This window comes from Scyliorhinus torazame, chromosome 17 (assembly GCF_047496885.1).
Source record: "Scyliorhinus torazame isolate Kashiwa2021f chromosome 17, sScyTor2.1, whole genome shotgun sequence".
NCBI lineage: Eukaryota > Metazoa > Chordata > Chondrichthyes > Carcharhiniformes > Scyliorhinidae > Scyliorhinus > Scyliorhinus torazame.
In genome coordinates, this window is record NC_092723.1 from 166,973,030 (window position 1) to 166,998,586 (window position 25,557).

Below are 25,557 nucleotides of genomic sequence, written 5' to 3' on the forward strand. Positions count from 1 at the left end.
AATGTTTCAGCAGTAGAAGAGTCACATAGACTGAAAACGGTAGTCATCCAGCACAGAAAGAGGCCCTTTGGTCCATCATGAATGCGTGGGCCATTAAGCACCTATCTATTCTGTTACTCTCTCTCCACAGATGCTCTCAGACCTGTTGAATTTCTCCACCCCTCCCGCTTTGATTTTAATAAAACAAATGACCTGGTCACAGCAGGCCAGAGAGGACAGGCCCCACAAGGGGTTAAACAGCAAAAGGTGTTTACAGCAGTCAGCCTCATTCGGACACGCCCCCTCCCCTTCTCTCAACTAGGCGGGGCTGAGGGGATTGGAGACTTTGCCCATTGGCTGTCTGGGGTGCCAATCACGGGTGGGTGGGTGAACTCCTCCCCCCCCCACCCTGAGGGGCAGGGTAGACGCATGCAAGGAAGCAGGCATCCGGGCTGGGTGCTGCTCGCTCGCTGATGGTTACAACGAAGCAAAGTGGCCGCCGGAGATGTGAGGGATACGCGTTCCCAGTTCTGACAGCAGACATGATCCTTACCGCCAGGTGAACGACAACAACAGCCGCTTAAAGTTCCAGCTCGCTCTCTCACACACTCAACAACAACAGAGAGAAGAGTGTGTGTGTGTGAAAAAAAAACTATTATTATTTACAAAAACAAAAGAAAGACCTGCTTGGAGATGTCAAGGAAAAAGACACTGAGGAGCAAAAGTCACACGTCGCCCAGCACCACCCTGCCAGCGGGCAAAGGGAAAGAGCAGGAGGCATCGGGGAAAGGCAACCTGGGGGTGCAGGGTCCGATTAACGGGGTGACCCTGCCCAACAGACCCTCTCTGAGCAACAGCAGCGAGTTCTATGATCTAGCTTTCAAGGTTGGTTCACTTGAGGTGGCGATGCCCCTCCACCACATCGCAGGCTGGCTGGGTTTGATGTGCTGCTGCCCAATTTGTTTCCTCCACCCTCCCTCTCTCTCGTTTTTTTTTGTTATTTGTGTTTATTTTCTTATAAGAAAGTCTCATCTGGGCTGACTGACTCGGGCGAACAGATATTCTCCGCATTACCAGAGCTGCAAAAACATATTTTGTCAAAAGGATGGTTGCTATATTTTTGTGTGTGTAAGAACGCACGGCAGAGGTGCAGGCCATTCGGCCCCGCTGCTGATGCCTCCCCCCCACGCCCACTGAAGACGCAGGGTGGCATTGACTGGTCAGTCAGCCTTCACATCCAGTCACCACCCCCTCCCTCAACAAACTCTTCCCCAACGATTGCTAAACCCCGAGCAAGATCAATTCATTTGTTCTGGGATCTCAAGCGGCACAGGAGGAGGCCATTCAGCCCCTCACTTTTGTGCAGGCTCTTTGGGAGGGAGAAAGAAAAGCCCAATTTTAGTCTCGCTGCCCTGCTCTTTCCCCAGAGTCCAGCGGCCACTGTTTTTCTTTTGAAAGCATTTATCCAACTGCCTCTGTGTTCTCTCTTCTCCCCCCTTCTGCATTTCAGTGTTTTTTTGTTATAGCATTTTGCGCGAGCACTGACTGAACTCTTGGCTGCAAATTGCAAGCTGCTAGTCCCCACTAATGGGTAAAGAAAGGGGATTGGCAGCATGGGTTATGCCATAACCACTGAATGTGTCACCAGATTTCAGTTGGATGAAAGGACACCTGGGATTGACTCATTCTGAAATGAAATGCACTTATTGTCACAAGTAGGCTTCAAATGAAGTTACTGTGAAAAGCCCCTAGTCGCCACATTCTGGCGCCTGTTCGGGGAGGCTGGTATGGGAATTGAACCGTGCTGCTGGCCTGCCTTGGTCTGCTTTCAAAGCCAGCGATTTAGCCCTGTGCTAAACAGCCCCTAGAATCTAATGATTCTAGTTTGAGAAGATAAGTAAGTTTACCCGGCAAGTATTGCAAATTGCAACAAAGAATGGAGAGCCCATTCAGGAAGGGGTTTGAAATGCTCTCTGTGTCCGAGAGCAGTGGCAGACTTGCCCCCCTGTCCAGCCCCTTTTGATTCAGTGCTCAGATCCTTTCAGAATGGAGACTGGACTGCGTACATCTGATCTCAGACAGTGATATAAGTGTTCACCCAATACCCAAAGAGGCCAGGTGTAGGAGAGGAGATGAGCAAGATGTCCCAGTTTACCAGCCAGTCCTGGTACAATGGACTCAATTATTTTCTTTTGTGCCATTGGAGTGGGGTGGTCTCTGTTAATAGAAGCTGCTCCCATAGTGCCAGGCAAACAAAACACTGTTGGCACGTTGTCAAATGCTGAAAGCCCGTCCTTTGAAAACTGGTGATAATACCAGCACTTGTCTAAGGGGTTAATCTTGGAGCTGGGGGTTGGGAGTGGGTTAAACTAAAACTGCCGTAGGAGGGATGAAGTGGGTGGTGCATTAAAGTAACAACATCATAACTCGGTGGGGGGGGGGGGGGGGGGGGGGTTAAACCAGTAACATAGCTGAGTTTGCAACTAGTGGTTTGTTATCTTGGTAGCACTTCAGTTAAAATATCCCATTTTCCCAAGACGAGGGATCTTGGTTTGATTGTTCCTGATGTAAAAATATGAATTTCTTAAGCCAAGAACAAATGAAGATGCAGCATCAGGGGAATTCATCAAAGAGATCCAGACTACTTTTGCTGCCATTCTATTCATTAGATGTTGCACATGTGTGTCTGTGTCTGGTTTTCTTTATCGCTCTGGGGTCAATTTTAACCCTCTTCTGTGAGTCTAACTCATGTGATGATCAATGTGCTTTCTCATTCATCCTCGTGGTTAAATGGTTTTGAATGAGTTGTTAAGAGTGACACAGTAATGACATGTGGTACTCTGGCTAAGAATGGGCACAGGTTGGAAGAGCTCCCAAACTCCACTGCTTGTGGAGGTGCTGAACACAAGGAAGGCACTTTTCAATAGGAGAACAGGAATAGCAGAACATCAGGTCAATGGGTGACCAGGGACATGGGGACAGCTTCCCCTAGGCTAACGGAAAATCAGGGACATCAGTCCCTGGGCCAGTAGGAGAACATAGACATGGGACAGCTTCCCCAGGGCCAATGGGAAATCAGGGACAGCAGTCCCCGGACCAATGGAAAATCAGTGATATCGGAATGCCCGCCCCTGGGCCAATAGGAGAACAGAGATATCCGCACAGCTGCCCCAGGACCAATGGGAGAACAGGGACATCAGTTGCTGGTCCAATGGGAGAATAGGGATATCAGGAAAGTCGCACCGGGCCAATGAGAGAACAGGGATATCATATCAGCTGTGTCTGGGCCAATAGGAGAACAGGGACATCAGGTCAGCTTCACCTGGGCCAATGGGAAATCAGGGGCACCAGGGCATTGCTCCTGGGTCAATAGGAGAACAGAGATATCAGGACAGCTGCCCCTGGGCCAATGAGAAAACAGGGACATCAGGACAGTTGACTCTGGGCCAATGGGAGGATAGGGATATCAGCTGCCCCCGGCCAATCGGAAATCAGGGACATCAGTCCCTGGGTCAATGGGAGAATAGGAATATCATTACAACTGTGCCCGGGCCAGTGGGAAATCAGCGACATCAATGCATCTGCCCCTGGGCCAATGGGAGAACAGGGACAACGTGGGCAGCACGGTAGCACAAGTGATTAGCACTGTGGCTTCACAGCGCCAGGGTCCCAGGTTCGATTCCCCGCTGGGTCACTGTCTGTGCGGAGTTTGCACGTTCTCCCCGTGTCCGCGTGGGTTTCCTCCGGGTGCTCCGGTTTCCTCCCACAGTCCAAAGACGTGCAGGTTAGGTGGATTGGCCATGCTAAATTACCCGTAGTGTCCATAAGGGTTGGGAGGGGTTGCGGGGATAAGGTGGAAGTGAGGGATTAATGTGGGTCGGTGCAGACTCGATGGGCCGAATGGCCTCCTTCTGCACTGTATGTTCTATGTAAGAGGCAATACGGTCCAGGGTCCCAGATTTGATTCCCGGCTTGAGTCGCTGTCTGTGCGGAGTCTGCACATTCTCCCTGCGTCTGCGTGGGTTTCCTCCGGGTGCTCCGGTTTTCTCCCACAGGCTGGTTAGGTGGATTGGCCATGATAAATTGCCTTTAGTGTTCAAAAAGGTTAGGTTGGTTACAGGGATAGGGTGGAGGTGTGGGCTTGGGTGGGGTGCTCTTTCAAAGGGCCGGTGCAGACTTGATGGGCCAAAAGGCCTCCTTCTGCACTGTAAATTCTATGATTCTCTGATGAGGACAGTTGTCTCTCGGTCATTGTTCCATGGGTCTCGGTGATCAAAGTTCACAGTTCTAAAGAGACCTATAGGTGAGTAAGTAAACTCTCTTTGCTTCAGAATGTGTAAGCTTGCAAAAGTCCCCTTTGACTGGCTCATCACCTGAATGTTTTCAATGTGATTTGTTCCTTAAAGCTTCTCCCCACCCTATTTACCATTTTGCAAATCACAGAGAATCACAGAATTTACAGTGCAGAAGGAGGCCATTCGGCCCATCGGTTCTTGGAAAGAGCACCCTACCCAAGCCCACACCTCAACCCTATCCCCATAACCCAGTAACCCCACCCAACACTAAGGGCAATTTTGGGCATGAAGGGCAATTTAGCATGGCCAATCCACCTAACCTGCACATCTTTGGACTGTGGGAGGAAACCGGAGCACCCAGAAGAAACCCACGCACACATGGGGAGAACGTGCCGACTCCATACAGACAGTGACCCAAGCCGGGAATCGAACCTGGGACCCTGGAGCTGTGAAACGATTATGCTAACCGCTATGCTACAGTGCTGCCCAATCATATGAGTGCTAAGGGTGCACTCTGAGAGATTTACCAAATGCCTGTTTTCCTGTTAGTGAGTGTAGGCAACAACTCATTTTTTCAAGTTTATTTATGATATGGGTGCATTGTTGGCAAGGCCGGCACTTATTGCCAATCCTTTGAGAAGGGTGGGTGGTGAGCCGCTGCCTTGAGCTACTACAGTCGATGTGTCATAGTGCTGTGAGGTAGGCTGTTTGACCACAGTGTGGGAGGGGCGAGGGGGTGCAGGTACTGCCATAATCTAAGCCTGATCTCCCCCTCCACCCACCAGTCTCCAATGTTAAATCCAAAGTAATTCAGGAGTGGGGACCCAGGCATATTTGTCAGCCTTCATACACTTTATCTCTCAGTAACACGTGGCATTTTTATCAGCTCAGATACCAAGGAGGTTTGCTTAACCACTGTGTAAAATTGGATGTTTACATTCCTCACCTGTACTTGGAGAATAGTATTGGTCAATAAGAACATTTTTGCTCGTACTTATCAAACTATAATGTGCATAGTAGTCCAAATCTTTTTCTAGTCTTCCCCTGCACTTTCATAGAATCCCTACAGTGCAGAAGGAGGCCATTCGGCCCATTGAGTCTGCAACGTCCCTCTGAAACACCTAGGCCCACTCTCCCGCCCTATCCCCGTAACCCCACCTAACTGCACATCTTTGGACTGGACCTCCATATATTCCCCTCCCCCCTCCCTAAACTCATGGGTTAATCAGTACTGGATTGCTCTGCAGTAGTTGACCAGCATCAAAGATTTTGACAGAGAAGACATAGGGTAGACATAGACATAAGTCATGATGCTTGTTTGGAGAGCTGGTGCATATGCGATGGGCCGAATGGCCTCCTCCTACACTGTAAAAGTCCTGTGATCCTGTGCGATGGGGAGACAGCAGGGCAGTGGGTATAGCTTTGGCCCATCGAGTCTGCACCGGCCCTTAGCCTAGAGCTGTCTTTGAGTTGACTGATGGGAGAAGTGGCCCCCTTTGGACTAAATCGCTGGCTTTGAAAGCAGACCAAGGCAGGCCAGCAGCGCGGTTCGATTCCCATACCAGCCTCCCCGAACAGGCGCCGGACTGTGGTGACTAGGGGCTTTTCACAGTAACTTCATTGAAGCCTACTTGTGACAATAAGTGATTTTCATTTCATTATGTGCTACCAGAGAGTACTGAGCATTTTGGAAATGAAGGTATTACAGTTGAGCACAATTCCCATTCCGCAATGTACAGAACTTTCTGGTAAGGCTCACCGTGTAGCAGCCAGGCAATGCTGGCTTTAATCATCCTTGCTGCACATCTCAGGAGACATGTTTAGATGCCATGCTAAAATCAGAATACCACACAAAGCGGGAGCCAATAATGCAACATTTTCATCGTGCCGATAGTATTAGTTGAAGTTGGCTAGGGAAGAAACTAGTAAGCAGCATACACCAGTCGGGCTGAGTGGCCTGTTTCTATGCTGTAAAATCTAAACAATACCTGGAGGGATCATTTGCTTCATCTTTTATGCATTACATCACTCGTAGAAAGCTGAAGGTAAAGAAAAATCACAAACGATCCGTGTTTGTTCAATACCGTTATGAGTCGATGGATTTCAAGCTGAGAATTCCTAAAGGGATCATCCCACAAAAGTGGGTGCAGATTTTAATGGTGCGTTTAATGACTGTCCCTGATTTATGTGTTGTCCTTGCTTGTCTTAGTAAAAGCCCTTTGTTTTATCCTAGGTAATGTTAGTTGGAGACTCTGGAGTGGGGAAAACCTGTTTACTGGTGCGTTTTAAGGATGGAGCTTTTTTAGCAGGAAGCTTTATTTCCACAGTGGGAATTGACTTCAGGGTGAGATTCTCTTACACTTTATATTTCCTCACTTGTTGCACTTGGAATGTGATTAAATGTGCTGTTCAAAAAATGTTCAGAATGTGAATCACAGAATAGTAAAACAATGAATGAGGCTGTTCAGCCCATCTTGTTTGTGCTAGCTCTTTGAAAGAGCTCTTCACCTAGTCCCACTGCCGAAGTATACATGCACACATTTGAAAGAGTGTTTGTATTTACATTGCATTTGTGTTGGGAGCGAGTATTTCTTGTTATTTATTGGTTTGAATTTGTGCCAGTAAACATAGAATCCATTTGGCTAAAGGCATTATTTTTCACCCACTGCTTTGATAAACACTCCCAGTCACTGAACGGCACATAAAAATAAATGCGCGGCTTTACATCACTTTTATCAGCTCCACGTTAATAAAGAGAGGCTATTGAATTTTTGCATGTGCATTAGAGGGTGTGTGTCAGTCTCTGCAAACGGCTACTGAGGTATCGAGGTGTACATCCAGGGAGGACCCTCATTCCACCCTTGGCCAGTGACTGGAATAGCTGATCTCATTTGGGGTTATTTGTGGGGAAGCCAACCCTGGGCTCAGTGCATGGACGCTTGCTTTTTGCCGGGGGAAGTGTCCACGCGCGATTCTCCGGGCTCCGCTGCACTGCCTACAGTGGAGACAAATAGCTCACTAACATTCAGTCTTGCCTCACACGCTGAAGCATGGCCGCTTGCATTGATGTACAGGAGGGACCCCATTGCCTGTGCAAGGAATGCCCCGACGAGAGTCACCACCTTCAGATTTTTCAGATACAGTAATAGCAGCACCAGTGAGTGTTCAAATCAACTGATTCGCAATGGTCCCCAAAGAAATTCTCTCCTACTGAGCATTATTTCTTCAGCTAGGAGCTGTGTTGGTAAATGTATTGCAGTGCAATGAGACTTGAATGCATACAAATGAATCTTCAGGAAACATGGTGCAATTTGTTTTTTACATGACACGTGGGAATCATAAAACTCTGCGTGGTTGACACTAAGACTGTACACCGGGTGATTCGATGAGCCTTCTTTGGGATGCAGAAGCCTGAAACTAGTATACTTCAATTGTTGCAAATTAGCTGCAAAGTGACTGAACACAGGACTGGATTATTGCTGCCCAACTGTGTACAGAGTTAAAGAATGGGGATTGTTTCTTTTTGCTGTACAGTGCTGTTTGATAAATTGGAGTCTCTCCCGCTTTGTCGCAGAGACACACAAGCCTCATCATTTGATCCTGATATAAATCAGGGCTAGGTAATTATCACACAGCACAGAAGGAGGCCACTCGGTCTATTGAGCCCGTGCCAGCCCTTCGAAAGAGCTATCCAATTGCTCCCACTCCGCTTGTTCCTTCCCTATAACCCTGCAGTCGTTTTCTTCCGAAGTATCTATCTAATTCCCTTCGGAAAGCTTACTATTGATACTTCTCCTGCCACCTTTTGGGCAGTTCATCCCAAATCCCGCTGTGCAAAAAAAAAAAAAAAAAATTTTACTCACCACCCCTCTGGTTCTTTTTGCCAATTATCTTCGGTTTGTTTGTTTCCTCTGGTTAGCGACCCCCTGCCAGTGGAAATAATTTCTTCTTATTTACTCTATTCAGCTGGGAAGGAGAAAATAAGTCTGTGTTGTAATCTCCAATGAAACTAGATAATTACTTGGCGGCTCCCCCGCCCCCACCTCTCTCCTGTTGGGAACTAACCAGCGTGTGGTGTTCATGGGCGCCAGAACGACCTCCTGTACCTTTATAAAAGCAAATTACTGCGGATACTGGAATCTGGAAAAAAAAGAGAAAATGCTTGAAAATCTCGGCAAGTCTGGCAGCATCTGTAGGGAGAGAAAAGAGCTAACGTTTTGAGTCCAAATGCCTTTTGTCAAAGGGTCATCTGGACTCGAAGCGTTAGCTCTTTTCTCTCCCTACAGATGCTGCCAGACCTGCTGAGATTTTCCAGCATTTTCTCTTTGACCTCCTGTACCTTGTTCCCAAGTGACCATTCCTCACAACTGAGCTGAGACAGTGAGTGCTAGTCAACTGTGGTGAGCATCACAATGGAGCCCAATCTCTACATTTACACACATGTACGGTTCCACCCAGGGCTCTGAATCTTTGGCTTATTTTCCCACTCCCTAGCTCTGGAGTGTCGCTGAGATCTCCCTCTGTCACGGCTGCACCCTAACATCTCCATCAGCTCCGAGTATACCCCTTCCTTAACTGAGTTTCAGCTCGTTTGACAAAGAAAATGTGGCCTCAAACCTGGTTCTTCCAGTTCTCCAGTGATTAGCACCATGCTGAATGATGTCTTAACCCATCATCATGCCAGCAAACAAAATATATATTTTTATTGATTATTTATTTATAAGTTGTGGTATTATCAGTTATTGCGGTACCTAAGAGGCTGATGACCATTGGTTAAACCTAGGAGTTTACCATTGGCTGTTGATACGTATCTCCACCCTGACAGGCGGAGTATAAGAACCGGTGCCGTCCCAGCAGCCTTCACTTTCTGTACCGAAGCTGCTGGGGAACAAGTTCTAGTCGATTAAAGCTTTCAGTTATGAAATCACTTCATCTTGAGTGTAATTGATCGCGCATCATAAGTCATGCCAACTTCCACTGCACAACCAAAGATGCGGTATGGCACCATGTAATGCCCAGTGTATTCTGCATCTGGCAGTGCCTTCTATCATTTTTTATCAGTTATCCTTACTTATGGAATAAATTATGGGCGCGATTCTCCGGCCTCATTGCGCTCTCACTCGAGCAAAACCAAGCCAGTGAATAGCAGGAGAGGCTGAAAACGAGAACCATGCCAGGCACCAAACAGTTTGCGATGTAACCGGCCCGGTCCCGTGGGCAAAATCGGGATCTCGCCTTAGCGTGGCGGGAAACCAATTATCACCACTTAAGCCCCATTTCCATACAATTAATGAGAGTCACCCTTTATCCAACGGCTTCCTGTCATTCATCAGCCTCCCAGCAAATGGTCACCCTGGTGCCGATTTAGTACTCCTTTTGAAAGACGTGAATTTGGTGGATGGGCTTCTGTGGGGAGCCGAGTAGCCATCTTTGATCTCAGGCAAAGAGCCCGGGGGTGCTGGGCTTGCCATCCCAGTGCTCGGCAGGGTGGGCCGCCATGAGAGGGTGGGTGGCATCTTGGTTCGAGCCCCGGCTGCCCCTGCGTCATCTGTCTCTGCCAGCCCTGGCTGTTCCCCATGGTCCACACCAACGTGTCGATGCCCTCAGCGATGTCCCTCAGTGACTGGGACCTGCACTGCAGCACCTCAGCAATGCCCGTCTGCGACTGGGACATGTCCCACAGAACTTCATCAAGGTTAGTCTGGTGCTGGTTGACATCCCCCAGCGAGGCAGACATTCTGACAAGGCCTTCAGCCATGGCCGCCCCCGACTGCGCGACGCCTTGGACACCTTCATTGATGTTGCCGCCATCGTGCACCATGCTCTACTGCAGTCTCCACCCTAGCAGTGTTGTCCTCAGTGCCATGCATTGCCGGCGACATCTCCTGTGCCCTTAGCCTCTGGGACTCCTCCAATCAGCTATGGACCTGCTAGAGTGTCGCTGAGATCTCCCTCTGTCACGGCTGCACCCTAACATCTCCATCAGCTCCGAGTATACCCCTCTCATAGGCTCAGCATCAGGCTGGGACCCAGCTGCTGACCTCCGACTGCTGTCTCGCCTGGGATTCCTGCTTCCCCCTGACGTGCATCAGCAGCCGTGTGGTGCTCACGAGATTGTGTCCCAGAAGCCTGTCCACATTTCCCACCGATGTTCATCTTTCTGCGCTGGTGGAGGGTGGGGATTGCAGCTGTGACATCTCGATCGTGTCTTTCTTGGAGGACAGGGCCACCCGAGATGGGCTGGCGACATTGGCTGGAGGACCTGCGGGAGAATGGACATGTCAGTGGGAGGGATGGGTCAGTCAGTAAGGCAATAACAACTCACGTTGAGGTCCTTTGGCTGGGGCCTGGTGGTTCCTCAGCTCGGCGGCATCCGCGAGCCTTCGTGTTGGTGACTGTCCTATCCTCAGCCATCCCAGTCACCTCCAGGGCCTGCTCCTTGAAGGAGGTGAGGATTCTTGTGTCAGGTATGCCTATGCTAGTCTGCGCGTTCCCCCGAGATGATGTGAGAGCTTTTCCTGAGGAGACACCGAGTGGGCATCATTAGCCACACGCGTGGTTCACGGTGGTGGGACGGGGTTGTAAAGGAAGGGTTGGGGTGGGTTCAATGGAGAGGGGGTGGAGTGAGGGTTGGGGGTCACAGTTGTGGAGTGGGTGCTTGCGTGGGGGCGGAAAGCTCTCGGGGAGTGGGGGGGGGGAGGGTGGTGTTGGTGTTGGTATTACCCGCTCGTGCTGCCAGGTGTAGGTCATTGACCTTTTTCCGGCACTGGAGGCCAGTCCTTCTGGTTACCCTCCCAGCGCTCATAGCTGCCACCACCTCATCCCAGGCAGCACAGACTGCCCTGTGGCTGACCCTCTGGGACCCTCGGGGGAACAGGTCGTCCCTCCTGGCCTCCACTGCATCTAGGAGTCTGACCAGATCTGCATCCCCGAATCTTGGGGCCGGTCTCCTGGACGCCACTGTTGTGAGCTGGCTGGGATTGGCTGAGCAAGTGCTGTTTAAGTCGGGGGCTGACGAGTGCTGTCCCGGCGAATCAGCTGGCGAGCCTTCATTTGCGGCGAGAAGCCAGTAAGGCCTCGTTAAGTGGACCAATTAACCGTTAATAGCATTGCCGGCTCAGCTGGGCTGAGCATTGGGAAGCTCGCGGCAGCTCCCGTCGCTACCACACTTCGAAATCTTTCCGGAAAATCCTGCCCTATGTCCTATGTATTTTGCCATTCTCTCTTTTGCATCCTCAGTATTTACATGCACTGTCTTCACACCATGAAGATGTTGCCCTTGTATCCATCTGGGATGGCCACTTACAACTGGAAACACAGAAACACGCAAAGCCTAGCGGGTAAAATGGACAAGGCAAGACTCAGGCAGGCTCAGAGCCTGAAATGTAAGAAGCAAGAAGTCCAGACGGTATCAAAACTCCGACTAATTAGCATTTTGATGGGGCCGATTAGCATTTGATGGCCCACCTTCACCAAAACAAAGGACTGGTACTTGAGCGACCAGTACAGTCCCAGACATTTTGGTGCCACTCCCTGTTCAAGGGAAGCGTAAACAACGGGGTCAGTGACCGCTTGGGACACGCCCAGCCATCCAGATCCCCACCCACTTATTGGTTAGGAATCGAACAGAGTGATCAGGGATCACCCAATTAGTGGGGCCCAAACTGAAGGACCGCCCAAAAGAGCGCGAAAACCCCCAAGTATAAGAAGAAGAGTTCGCCACATGTTCGTCCTCTCTTGGACCTGGCGCCCGGGTCATGGCCATCTCCAATTGTAGCAACACCAGAGGCAAGTCCAAGTTCAACGCTCGCTACCAGATGGATGAGCCTTGCTGAGCAGCAGTTACTCCTTCGGACTCGATAGATCCAGAATCGAAAAGCGCCCACTGTTTCTCTGACCTAAGCCGGGTGCCCGAAGTTAAGTACAGGTTGTCTTAGTCGATAGGTATAGTTAACTAGTAGTGTTTATGTTGCATGACCAATTGTGTGTAAATAAAGTACCCATGACCTTGAACTAACTAACTGGTGTTTGGTTCTTTGATCGATAGCCGGTTGAACCTTGTGGTGGTATCATTTGATACCTGGCGACTCTGAGCATTAGAACATACATATCAAAAGAAAGGAGGGCAAACTCACTGATTGCCATAATTGGAACAGAGCCATAGAAAAGACAGAGGAAAAGAAAGCGCAACACCCTAACTATACGTAATGGTTAAGCATAAGAAATATCTGTAGCGATCAAGTGGTGTGTTGGTAACTAGGGCTGTTGAGCCAAATATAGTAATGGAGTCGAGTGAGAGACTTCAGGAACTTGCTCCATGAGAGCACCTAGTGGCCAGAACTTGCAATTAACCTGTGACAGTCGGCATCGTTACATTGAACATAAAATGTTGACATAGCAATTTTCAATGGAAAATGTCGACAAAAAGGAGTGGCCCTGAATTGCGACAGCCTGAAGTAAGGGTTGTGGACAGGATGTGCAGGCCCTAAGCAAACTATTTAGCAATGTGTTGTTTGGCTAATTTGCATTTTTAGTGGGATTAGGTGAAATCTCATTTGTAGCTTTGGTTAATTGAGCTTCTAGCATTCTGGAGTTCAACGCAGCGAAGGCTTGAAGTTGCTTGGGAAGGGAGTCATTTTTTAATAAGCTTCTCCCCCACTGAAGTCTGGTTGATGTCACACTGCTCCGGTTTTAACACAGAAAACACTTGCGTTACTGTTTGACAGCCTTTCATGTTCTTAACATGCTTTGCAGAATATTTTTGCAATGTCGTCACTTGCAATTAATTTGTTCACGGCACAAATGACAATGAGATGGGTGGCCAGTTCACCTGCTTGAGTAGTGTTTATTGCGGGATGAATATTGGTCAGGACATCAGGACAGCTCCCCTTCAAAACAGGAAAAAAACCACCACTGCATATTTCACATTCACCAGAACAGACCGAGTCTCTACATTGCTCAGTAATTCACTGAAGCTTCAGCCTTGGTTCCGCACTGTCGCCTGAAGTGAGACTTGAACCCATGACCTTCCGATTCCAGCGGTGACAAATGAGCCACAACTGACACAAGTGCTAAATTTAAACAATGCACCTTTCCATTTAGAGACTCAGAAAGAGTGACTTGTGTTGACTCTCACCTGCTGAATTATTTATTTCACCTTTTGCCACTCATTACCTCCCCTCGGTGGTATTGCTGAGACTGAATTTGGAATGTGCACACTGGGAATTGTTTAGCATGAGTGCGCACTCGACTATCGCATTGCATGGAGAGTCCTCCCTTCAGTGTTTTTCAATCACCTTCAACAATTCCGCCTCCGTCGAATCCCCCTTGTCTGGACATCCAAAGTTTATATCGCCCATGGGTGCATCAGCGTCAGAGCAGGCTACTTAGCACTGTGGATAATCGCTGTACTGTAGGGAAATCGTTGCTGCTATAATCAACTTGCAGTCAGTCCTCCTGGTGGATGAACCATTTTCGAACCGGTTAACAACACGGCTGAATTGACCAAAGAAGAAATCTTTGAGGGTCGCAGTTGAGTTGGCGGAAGGGGGAGTAATGATCTTTCTTTTTAGTTGTCATTCCAAAATATTGGATGTCTTCACAGTTTGCCAAAATAACATCAGGTTGAATTCATCCGACAGGCAACTCATGTTTCATTTGGAACTCCAACCATGTTCCCAGTAATTTCTTCCTACCAAAGACAGAGAATGAACTGACTAAATTTGTGAGTTCAGGAGTATCAGTTCAAGAATAGTCTCTCTGTTTCACCAGATTGAAACCTATTTTTCATTGTACTTTTTATTGTGCTGTGGGGTTGGATAACTTTGCACGCTCCATAAACTTGACATCCATCCAAATCTCCACTGCCCATTTACTAATGCGCACCAAAACCCTCTCACCCATCATCCCCTCTCTCGCTGACCAACATGAGCACCCAGTCTGACAATGCACCAACTTTAAAATTTCCATCCTCGTTTTGATATCTCTGTTGCCTCGCCGCTCCCTATTTCTGTGACCTCTGCCAGCCCTCCAACTCTTTGGGATCTCTAGGTTCCTCCAGTTCCAGCCTCCAGTACAACCCTAATTTTAATTCCTCCATCATCAGTGGCCATATCTTCAGCAGCCTTGGCCCTCAGCTCAGGAATTTTCTCCCTAAACCTATGCACCTCTGTAGCTGTCTCCTCCTCCTTTAAGGCGCAGAAAAAAGGCCAACTGCTTTGTCAAATCTTTGGTCAGCTGTTCCTAATATCTCCTTCTGTGGCTTGGTGTCAAATTATATTTGATCATGCTCCTTTGAAATACCTGGAAATGTTTGGCCGCATTAAAGGTGCAATATAACTGCAGGTTTTGTTGCTGTTGATGTGTTGGGTGCTCTGGATCCGTGAAACACAAACAGGCCACCAACACTTAAAATAGTGCAACACTATTTTGTTAAGCTAGAAACTGTTGAACATACTTTCACTGTGGATTAACACGGTGTTAGATTAAACTAAAGACCTATGCCTGTCCTAACCAGTCTATGCACTCAGCACATGGCGAAGATCTGTGGTGTAAGCTGTAAGCTCTGTCCTTCTGAGAGGCTGCATCCTGAATGAGCGGGAACTCCGATGCCCCCTGTCTTTATAGTGAGTGTGCTCTAACTGGTGATTGGCTGCGGTGTTGTGTGTGTTGATTGGTCCCGCTGTGTGTCCATCAGTGTGTGTGTATCTGCACCATGATGTACTGGTGTATATTATGGCATCCCCCCTTTTATAAAAAAATGTATGTTTGTGGCAATAAATAATGTGGGGTCTAACTACGTGTGGGGTGCGAAGACATATTTACAGGACTACGTACATGAGAACTAAGCTATTTACATGGGAAGCTGCCTGGTGCAGAGAAGCAGTATGCAACAAGAATGATGAGACTAACACTGTATACAAACCAGGGAAACGATCAAACAAAGCAACGAAACAATTCAGAGAGTCCACAAATTCGAAAAGTTCATAAATTTAGTCTCTGAGGTGGGCGACAAATTCTGGTTGACCGCCTCAAGGGTGGGTCGAGAGCCGCCGGTTCAGGAGCGGGCTGAACTGCGTCAAAGTCAGGGGGAGGCAGAGTGACAGGGAGCTCTGCATAGTCCGTGGCAGGGTCAGCAGGAGGGCGAGGCGACACTGGAGGATCACGTGGCGAGCGTGGAACGAGACGAAGGGCGCGTCGATTGCGACGCAGAATAGAGCCATCCGGTAGACGAACCAGGAATGAGCAGGGGGCCACCTGCCGAAGGACAACAGCGGTTGCAGACCAGCCACCATCCGGAAGATGGACGCGTACGTTGTCATCTGGAGCCAGAGCAGGGAGATCAGCTGCACGGGAGTCACGAGCCGCCTTGTGCTGAGGTCCGGGACATGAATGGACGGCACCATCGTCCTCGGGGTGCGACTCATGAGTAACTGGGCTGGCGACAGGCCAGTGGACATTGGGGCAGAGCGATAGGCCAGCATCGGCAGCCTTGCATAGGAGCCGTTTGACGATATTTACTCCCTTCTCTGCTTTGCTGTTGGATTGGGAGTACAGGGGACTGGACGTCACATGGGCAAAATTGTACCGCCTGGCAAAGCTGGACCATTCTTGGCTGGCGAAGCAGGGGTCATTGTCCAACATAACTGTGTGCGGGATGCCGTGTCGAGCAAAGGTTTCTTTACATGCACGAATGACTGCAGACGAGGTGAGGTCGTGCAACCGTATCACCTCCGGGTAATTCAAAAAGTAGTCCACGATCAGGACATAGTCTCTACCCAGCGCATGGAACAGGTCGATGCCCACCTTGGTCCATGGTGACGTGACCAACTCATGGGGCTGCAGGGTCTCACGTGGTTGGGCCGGTTGGAAGCGCTGACAAGTGGGGCAGTTGAGCACTGTGTTGGCTATGTCCTCATTAATGCCGGGCCAGTACACTGCCTCTCGGGCCCGTCGCGGCACTTTTCCACGCCAAGGTGGCCCTCGTGTAGTTGTTCCAGGACAAGCTGGTGCATGCTATGAGGGATGACAATGCAGTCCAGTTTTAGAAGAACCCCATCTACTACCGCCAGATCATCTCTGATATTATAGAATTGAGGGCATTGGCCCTTGAGCCACCCGTCCGTTACGTGGCGCATGACACGCTGTAGCAAGGGGTCAGCCACCGTCTTGCGGCGAATTTGAACGAGGCGTTCATCCGAGGCAGGTAGATTGGAGGCCACGAATGCCACATGGGCGTCAACCTGGCAGACAAATCCCGCTGCGTCACATGGAGTGTTGACTGCCCTGGAGAGAGCGTCAGCAATGATGAGGTCTTTGCCTGGGGTGTATACCAGCTGGAAGTCGTATCGCCAGAGCTTGAGAAGAATACGCTGGAGGCGAGGCGTCATGTCGTTCAAGTCTTTCTGTATTAGCAGGTGATGGTCGGTCTCGACGGTGAATTGAGGAAGTCCGTGACATTATCGTGAAACTTAACAACACCGGTCAGACGGCCCAGGCATTCCTTTTCTATCTGTGCTTAGCGCTGCTCCGTGGGGGTCATCGCACGCGACGCATATGCAACGGGGGCCCATAATGAGGCCTCATCACATCGAAGGAGCGCTGCCCCAATGCCGGATTGACTGGCATCGGTCAAAATCTTGGTCTCCTTTGCTGGATTAAAGAAAGCTAAACCGGGGCCGTGGTCAGTTTTGCCTTGGGCTCTCTCCATTCGTGCTCGTGGGCAAGGAGCCATTGGAAGTCTGTCATCTTCCTGACCAGGTTCCTGAGAGCCGTGGTATGAGAGGCAAGGTTAGGGATGAATTTCCCTGAAAAATTGACCATGCCCAGAAATCGGAGGACCGCCTTCTTGTCCTCTGGTGTTTTCATAGCTGTGATGGCAGCTACCTTGTCCGCATCCGGCTGCACACCTAATTGGGAGATGTGGTCCCCGAGGAACTTAAGTTCTGTCTGACCAAAAGAGCATTTGGCCCTGTTGAGGCGGAGGCCATGCTCATGTATACGTCTGAATACGCGCTGGAGGCGACTAACATACTCCTGCGGGGTGGTGGACCAAATGATTATGTCATCGACATAGACTCGAACACCTTCAATACCTTCCATCATTTGTTCCATAGTCCTATGGAACACTTCTGATGCAGAGATGATCCCAAAAGGCATCCTGTTGTAACAATATCTTCCAAAGTGGGTGTTAAATGTGCAGAGTTTCCTGCTGGATTTATCGAGCTGGATTTGCCAGAATCCTTTTGAGGCGTCGAGTTTGGTAAAGAGCTTGGCGCGAGCCCTCTCACATGTGAGCTCTTCGCGCTTGGGAATTGGATAGTGCTCTCTCATAATATTGCGATTTAGATCCTTGGGATCAATGCAAATTCTCAATTTGCCGGAAGGCTTTTTTGCACACACCATGGAACTGACCCAGTCGTTCGGTTCCCTGACTTTGGAAATCACTCCTTGGTTCTGGAGGTCCTGCAGCTGCTGCTTGAGGCGATCCTTAAAGGGTGCTGGGACCCTGCGAGGTGCGTGCACCACAGGCATGGTATTCAGTTTTAATAAAATCTTGTAGGTGTACGGGAGCGTGCCCATGCCCTCGAAGACATCGTGGTACTGGTTGATAATGGCGTCGAGCTGCGCCCTGAAGTCAGTGTCCTGAAAGGCAGACGCGTCAACAGGAGAGAGAGAGTGAACTCTCTGAACTAGGTTCAACAGGGGCAGCACGGTAGCATTGTGGATAGCATAATTGCTTCACAGCTCCAGGGTCCCAGGTTCGATTCCTCACTGGGTCACTGTCTGTGCGGAGTCTGCACGTTCTCCCCGTGTCTGCGTGGGTTTCCTCCGGGTGCTCCGGTTTCCTCCCACAGTCCAAAGATGTGCAGGTTAAGTGGATTGCCATGATAAATTGCCCTTAGTGTCCGAATATGCCCTTAGTGTTGGGTGGGGTTACTGGGTTATGGGGATAGGGTGGAGGTGTTGACCTTGGGTAGGGTGCTCTTTCCAAGAGCCGGTGCAGACTCGATGGGCCGAATGGCCTCCTTCTGCACTGTAAATTCTATGAACAGCTTGCATGCCTGCGCGCCAAGCAGGGAGGCTTTCGAGAAGCTCACGATTTCAAAGGGAAGGATGGCTTTGTGTGACCTGTGTGTCACTTCAGGTTGGCATGAGCTGCTGGCAGCAATGGCATTGCCATTATAATCTAATAGCTGGCAGGCTGATGGCAGGATGGCTGGTTTGCCACAAAGAGATTGGCGGAGGCACCAGTGTCCAGGCGGAATCGTATTTGGGACCGGTCGACCGTAAGGGTGGCACACCACTCATCATCCGGATCGATGCTGTATACCGATAGAGGATGGATTCTTTGCTTTGGGGACACCTTGTTTTTTGTAATGATACCGACTCGAAAAGTCGCCTTCTGGTCCTCGGTGTCAATATCGGGTAGCAGGTCCGAATGGGGCTCGGTGACCGTGGGTTGAATGGCCCGGACATTCCTGCGAGGCTGGCTGGAGCGACGAGAGTTGGCAGGCTGAGCTGATCTGCATAAAGCAGCATAGTGGTCAAGTTTGCCACATCGCAGGCATCGTCGGGATTTGGCAGGACATTGCCGCTTTAAGTGGGCGGAGCCACAGTTGCCGCACGTTGTAGCGTCAGTACGTTCGCTGCGCCACCGCGCATGCACGGTGCGGTCGTACGTGGTGCGCGCCTGCGCAGTACATTCGTCGACGTCACCGTCCCCTCGTTCGGTGTGCGGGAGTCCGCAAAAAGGCCGCCCTCATCCAGGCTGAGGCCCTGGAATTGCTCGATTGCTGGACCCGTTCTGCCTCGTGGGGACTTTGCCGCGCTGTTTCAGCTGCTCGGATGTGGGAATACTGACTACTAGCATGTTCATGTAGCACGCAGGTCTCGATGGCAATCACTAGGGTGAGCTGCTTTACCTTGAGGAGCTGCTGGCGTAGGGGGTCCGACTGAACACCAAAAACGATCTGGTTGCATATCATGGAGTCGGAGGTGGGCCCGTAATTACAGGACTGCGCAAGGATGCGGAGGTGTGTGAGAAAGTTCATCCTTACCCTGCAAATGCTGTTGGAATACATAGCGCTCAAAACTTTCATTCACCTCAATGTCGCAGTGACTGTCAAACTTAAGGAGGACCGTCTTGAATTTTGATTTATCTTCACCATCAGCAAAGGTGAGAGAATTGAAAATGTGGATGGCATGTTCCCCGGCCATGGATAGGAAGAGAGCGATCTTCCTGGTGTCTGAGGCAGCTTCCCGGTCTGTGGCTTCAAGGTAGAGCTGGAAGCGTTGTTTGAATATCTTCCAGTTGGCCCCTAGGTTACCGGTGATGCGGAGCGGCGGCGGCGGGCGGACGCTGTCCATTTTGCAGGATGGCTGTATGCTGGTGGAAGGCAAATAACTTGCAGGTAGGTCTAAGAAGTTCTCACATCCCTCAACTACTGGTACCATGATGTGTTGGGTGCTCTGGATCCGTGAAACACATACAGGCCACCAACACTTAAAATAGTACAACACTATTTTGTTAAGTTAGAAACTGTTGAACATACTTTCACTGTGGGTTAACACGATGTTAGATTAAACTAAAGACCTCTGCCTGTCCTAACCAGTCAATGCACTCAGCACATGGTGAAGATCTAAGCTGTAAGCTCTGTCCTTCTGAGAGGCTGCATCCCGAATGAGCGGGAACTCCGATGCCCTCTGTCTATATAGTGAGTGTGCTCTAACTGGTGATTGGCTGCGGTGTTGTGTGTGTTGATTGGTCTTGCTGTGTGTCCATTAGTGTGTGTGTGTCTGCACCAGGATGTACTGGTGTATATTATGGCAGCTGTTAGACCATAAGATCATAAGACATAGGAGCAGAAGCAGGCCACCCGGCCTATCGAGTCTGCTCCACCATTCAGTGAGATCATAACTGATCTGATGTGATACTCCACTTTCCCACCTAATAATAATAATCTTTGTCACAAGTAGGCTTACATTAAGACTGCAATGAAGTTACTGTGAAAAGCCTCTTGTCGCCACATTCCGGCGCCTGTTCGGGTACACAGAGGGAGAATTCAGAATCTCCAAATTACCTAACAGCACGTCTTTCGGGCCTTGTGGGAGGAAACCGGAGCGCCCGGAGGAAACCCACGCACGCATGGGGAGAACGTGCGGACTCCACACAGACAGTGACCCAGGTCGGAATCGAACCATGGAGCTGTGAAGCAACAGTGCTAACCACTGTGCTGCCTTATCACCATAAACCTTGATTCCCTTACTGAGTAAAAGTCTATTTATCTCAGCCTTGAACATACTTAGCCACCCAGCCTCTACCGTTCTATGCAATAAAGAATTCCACTGATTCACTACTATCTGGGAGAAGAAATTCCACCTCCTCTCTGTCCTAAGTGGGTGACCCCTTACTTTGGGATTATGCCCTCTGATCCTAGACACTCCCACAAGGGCAAACAACCTCTCAGCATCCGTCCTGTCAAGCCCCTTGATAATCCTATATGAATCAATAAGGTCGCCTCTCATTCGTCTAAACTCCAATGAGTACAGGCCCAAGCTACTCAGTCTCTCCTCATAAGAAAATCCCTCCATACCCATTTAAGGCTGTTGATTGTCTTCTCTGTGTCACAAGTGAGCTTTTGGTCTGCTGTGTATGTATTTGTCACAGACAATGATTTTTTCCCACTTATTTCTGTGCACTGTTGGCCACAGTGGATGGACCCGCTCATAAAACATAAATTATTCTCCCTGCGCTGTGCGCCAGACATACAGAAATGTTACATTGCACATTCCGCAACATTGCACACCAAAGCAGATGTGCCATCTGATTATGCAATCCAGTTGAATATTGTGGATAACAAGTGCATTGAATGAATAATACATACAATGTGCTCATTGAATAATTGTCGAGTGCTTGAAAAGTGTTGAAATTTGACAGTTTTGTACAAGCTTTATAATTCCTTACCCTGACCTTTATCAAGAATTACAGGCAACAGAGCAAGGATACACTTCCAAATTCCGATGAGGCTCAATTATAAACTTGAATAAAGATTTTTATGGATATTACAACCATTGCTTCTCCCATAATGCAGTGGTCCCTTACTTCTTCACCTCCTTCCTACCCGTCACTGGTGAGGTAGGAAACCGGTTTCTTACAGCTGTTTAAGACCAGGTCACCCACGCCTACTGTAATTCAAACGAAGGAGGCCCGTTACAATTGATGGTTCCACGCTCATCTCAAGTGTTGAGTTGCTTGGCTTCTCTGATTTCCGGGGAGGAAGTGCCACAGTAGCTCCAATTCAGAAAGCTGCCTCAAGATGCTTCATACCCTATTTTGGGCCAAGCTATTTCTCCCTATTTCAGCAGCTCTTCACTTTCCTTAACGCTCAAGGCCACCCAAAGTTTTGATACTAACCCTATGTGGGAGTTGTTTTCTTAGTCATTGGGTCTTGCAGCACAGCAAGACGCCCTTCGACCCATCATGTCTGTGCTGGCCATTAAGCACCTATCGATTCTAACCCAGCACTTGGTCCATAGCCTTGTACGCTATGGCGTTTCAAGTGCTCATCTAAATGCTTCTTGAATGTTGTGAGGGTTCCCGCCTCTATCACCCTTTCAGGCAGCGAGTTCCAGATTCCCACCACCCTCTGGGTGAAAAAGTGTTTCCTCAAATCCCCTTTACAATTCCTGTCCCTTACCTTAAATCTATGCCCCCTGGTTATTGACTGCTCTTATATCTCCCAGAAAATGTACTGGAAAAAGGTTGGGAGTTGCAACCTCTCTCTGCTTTCCATCGGTATGTTCTATGTTCAGCCAACCTTTCTCTTCTTGTTGCTTCAGAACACTCCTAGGTCTTCCTCCCTCCCATAGAGAGATCAGGACTCATGATGATACATCCTGGTATATTCTTTCTCAACACCCAAAACATGTACCACTTATTATCTCCCTTATTTCTCCTGTAAAAGCTGGATTTTTAAAACACAGGCTTGGTATGTTCTAAATCACTCCTTACTTTGTCCTCTCCCCACCTCTTTTGATCTGTGGCAGTGTCCTGAGCGATGACCCTTAGCCATTTCCCAATTACAATTATGAAGCTTCACTCTGGTGCGATCCACCAGGCTAATCTGAAATGCAGAACTGTGCTTGTACTACAGCAGTACTGAGCCATATCTATTAACATTCATGAATGGAAAAGTCTGGCACTTCTGCAGCAATCAATTCCAATCCCACCCTGCTCAATGTGGCCTCTTGAAACATGGTCTGTGACGGATGCATTGTAAAGCCCTTATACTTCACATTAAGTTCACTGTGGTGCTATCTCGCTCTTTTTGTGTTGCATGATGCAATTCCTACTGGAATGATCCACACAACATATTGGTTTTATGGCATAGCTCAAAACCTCTGGATCAGATGTAACATCGTTCTCTAAATATGCAAATAAAATATACTTCTGAAGGTGAGGCGGTTAAATTCTGCATCCTTCCTTGAACTTCTGCATATTGCAAAGCTGCTTTAGCGTATATTAGGGCAGCACAGTAGCATTGTGGATAGCACAATTGCTTCACAGCTCCAGGGTCCCAGGTTCAATTCCGGCTTGGGTCACTGTCTGTGCGGAGTGTGCACATCCTCCCCGTGTGTGCGTGGGTTTCCTCCGGGTGCTCCGGTTTCCTCCCACAGTCCAAAGATGTGCAGGTTAGGTGGATTGGCCATGATAAATTGCCCTTAGTGTCCAAAATTGCCCTTAGTGTTGGGTGGAGGTGTTGCCTTTGGGTAGGGTGCTCTTTCCAAGAGCCGGTGCAGACTCAATGGGCCGAATGGCCTCCTTCTCCACTGTAAATTCAATGATAATCTATGATTAATCTAGGACAAAGGTTCGGCACAACATCGTGGGCCGAAGGGCCTGTTCTGTGCTGTATTTTTCTATGTTCTATGTACCCCGTGTCCACTACCCCAACCAGCAAGGCCCTGCTCAAAATAAAGAAATCAATCCAGGAATACACTTGATGCACATGTGAGTAGAAGGAGAACTCCTTCACCCTCGGCTGCCAAATCTCCATGGATCCATCCCCTCCCCCATCAGCTCCATGAACCCTTTTAGGTCCTGTGCCATTGCTGGCACCCTGCCTGTTTTCGAGCTTGACCAGTCCAAGCCAGGGTCCATAACTGTGTTGAAGTCCCCTCTCATGACCAACCAATGCGAGTCCAGGTCCGGTATCTTCCCCAGCATCCTCTTTATAAACTCCACATCATCCCAATTTGGCACATGCACATTTACTAATACCATCTGCACCCCCTCTAGCTTCCCACTGACCGTAATGTACCGACCTCCCACGTCCAAGACTATTCTACCCGCCTCAAACACCACTCGCTTATTGATCAGGATCGCAACCCCTCTAGTCTTTGAATCTAGTCCCGAGTGAAAGACCTGACTGATCCAACCTTCCCTCAGTCTAACCTGGTCTGTTACTCTAAGGTGCGTCTCCTGCAACATTATCACGTCCGCCTTCAATCCCCTAAGATGCGCAAACACACGTGCCCTTTTGACCGGCCCATTTAACCTTCGAACATTCCAGGTGATCAGCCTAGTTGGGGAGCTCATTGCCACCCCCCCCCCCCCTCCACCGATCAGCCATCCCCTTTTTTTAGGCCTGCCTCCAGCCTGTGCCCCGTGCCTCCACCGGTCCATCCCCTGGCAGCCCCCGCCCCCAACCTCCTCTCTGTCCCTCAGCCCAAGTCCCTCCCTCGTCAGCAGAACATTCACCCTCCCTCCCCCTCCTGGTAACAACACCCTGTAACCCAACCCCTTTACTAAACCAAACATATGCACACCCCCCTACTATGCTTCCGGGAGCTAGCTTGCCCAGCTAGTTTGGTGGCCCCCATCCCCGGCGCCAGATAGTCTCCAACCTATTGTTTCCTCACCACCCTGCCCCCAGCTCATACAAACAAACTCCAACGTCAAACAATCCCCACACAATTGCCCAACAGAAAAACACCAAGATCAAAACAAGCACACCTCCATGCCCCAACAGTGCAAATGGAAACCTTAACTCACTCAGCTCTACCGCTGGTTCCAAATCAATGCAAATGGCATCACAAACATCTTCCATGAAACTCAAAACGAGAACATTTTACAAAAACAGAGAAACAAAAAGAAAGAACAAAAACATGAATGTTGCAGCCAAGTTCAAAAGTTCTCAATCCATCACCAGCCCTTTCTTTTTCGCGAAGTCCCATGCGTCCTCAGGCGACTCGAAGTAGAAGTGCTGATCCTCATGTGTGACCCAGAGACGGGCTGGGTATAACAGTCCAAACTTCACCTTTTACTTAAAAAGGATCGACCTGAATTGGTTGAAGCCTGCTCTCCTCCTGGCCACCTCCACACTCAGGTCCTGGTAAACCCGCAGGATGCTATTGTCCCATTTACAGCTCAGTGTCTGCTTGGCCCACTGTGGAATGCGTTCCTTATCCGAGAACCCGTGGAATCTCACCAGCATTGCCCTCGGGGGGTCTCCCATTCGTGGCTTCCTCACGAGTGCTCTGTGAGCCCTATCCACCTCCAAGGGCCGGGAGAATGCCCCATCCCCCAGCAGCTTCACAAACATGTCTGTGATGTATGCCCCAGCGTCCGTTCCTTCGGACCCCTCCGGGAGCCCGACGATTCTTAGGTTCTGCCGGCGGGACCTATTCTCTAGGTCCTCCACCTTCTCCAGGAGCTTCTTCTGATGGTCCCTCAGCATCCCCACCTCCAGCTCCACCGCAGTCTGATGTTCCTCCTGCTCAGCCAGCACCTTCTCCACCTTCTGGATCGCCCGATCCCGGGTGTCCAATCTATGCTCCAACCGCTCAATCGACTCTTTTATCGGGTCCACACAGTCCCGTTTCTGCGTAGCAAAGCCTTCCTGAATGACTTGCATCAGCTGCTGCATAGACTGCTGGGTCGACAAGCCAGAGGTCCGAACCTCCGCCATGCTGTCTCCTGTTGCAGCTACAGCCCAAGCCTTCTCTATCTTTTTGTTTCTGCCCTTACGAACACTTCTAGGCCTTCCCTCCATGCACCGAAGTGGGAATTCAGTAAACAGTTGCCACTAACATCTGTTTTACAATTCAAGTCCGGTAGAAAAACAGGAGAACGGTCCAAAGGTCCGAGAGCCACCAAATGTGCGACTTACTCCTTCATAGCCGCCACCGGAAGTGACGGGGAGATCTGTTGACTATCCTTGTGGCCACCATAAAACCTTTCATCAAAGATTCCCTCCAATTTCTCATGTGTCTATAAGGA

The 25,557-nt window shown here is 49.4% G+C and overlaps 1 protein-coding gene across 2 annotated transcripts in view; it reads left to right on the top strand.

Annotated features, from left to right (window-relative positions):
- Positions 1-388: 388 nt before the first annotated feature.
- LOC140394383 (ras-related protein Rab-26-like) overlaps positions 389-25,557 on the top strand; it is a 448,240-nt gene continuing 423,071 nt past the window's right edge. Inside the window, exons 1-2 of one of the 2 annotated variants that reach the window (XM_072481594.1) lie at positions 389-864; positions 6,508-6,618. In XM_072481594.1, the coding sequence (XP_072337695.1) occupies positions 673-864; positions 6,508-6,618 (303 nt within the window). In that variant the 5' untranslated portion in view covers positions 389-672. The remainder of the gene's footprint in view (positions 865-6,507; positions 6,619-25,557) is intronic. The other variant, XM_072481592.1, reaches the window with a different exon arrangement.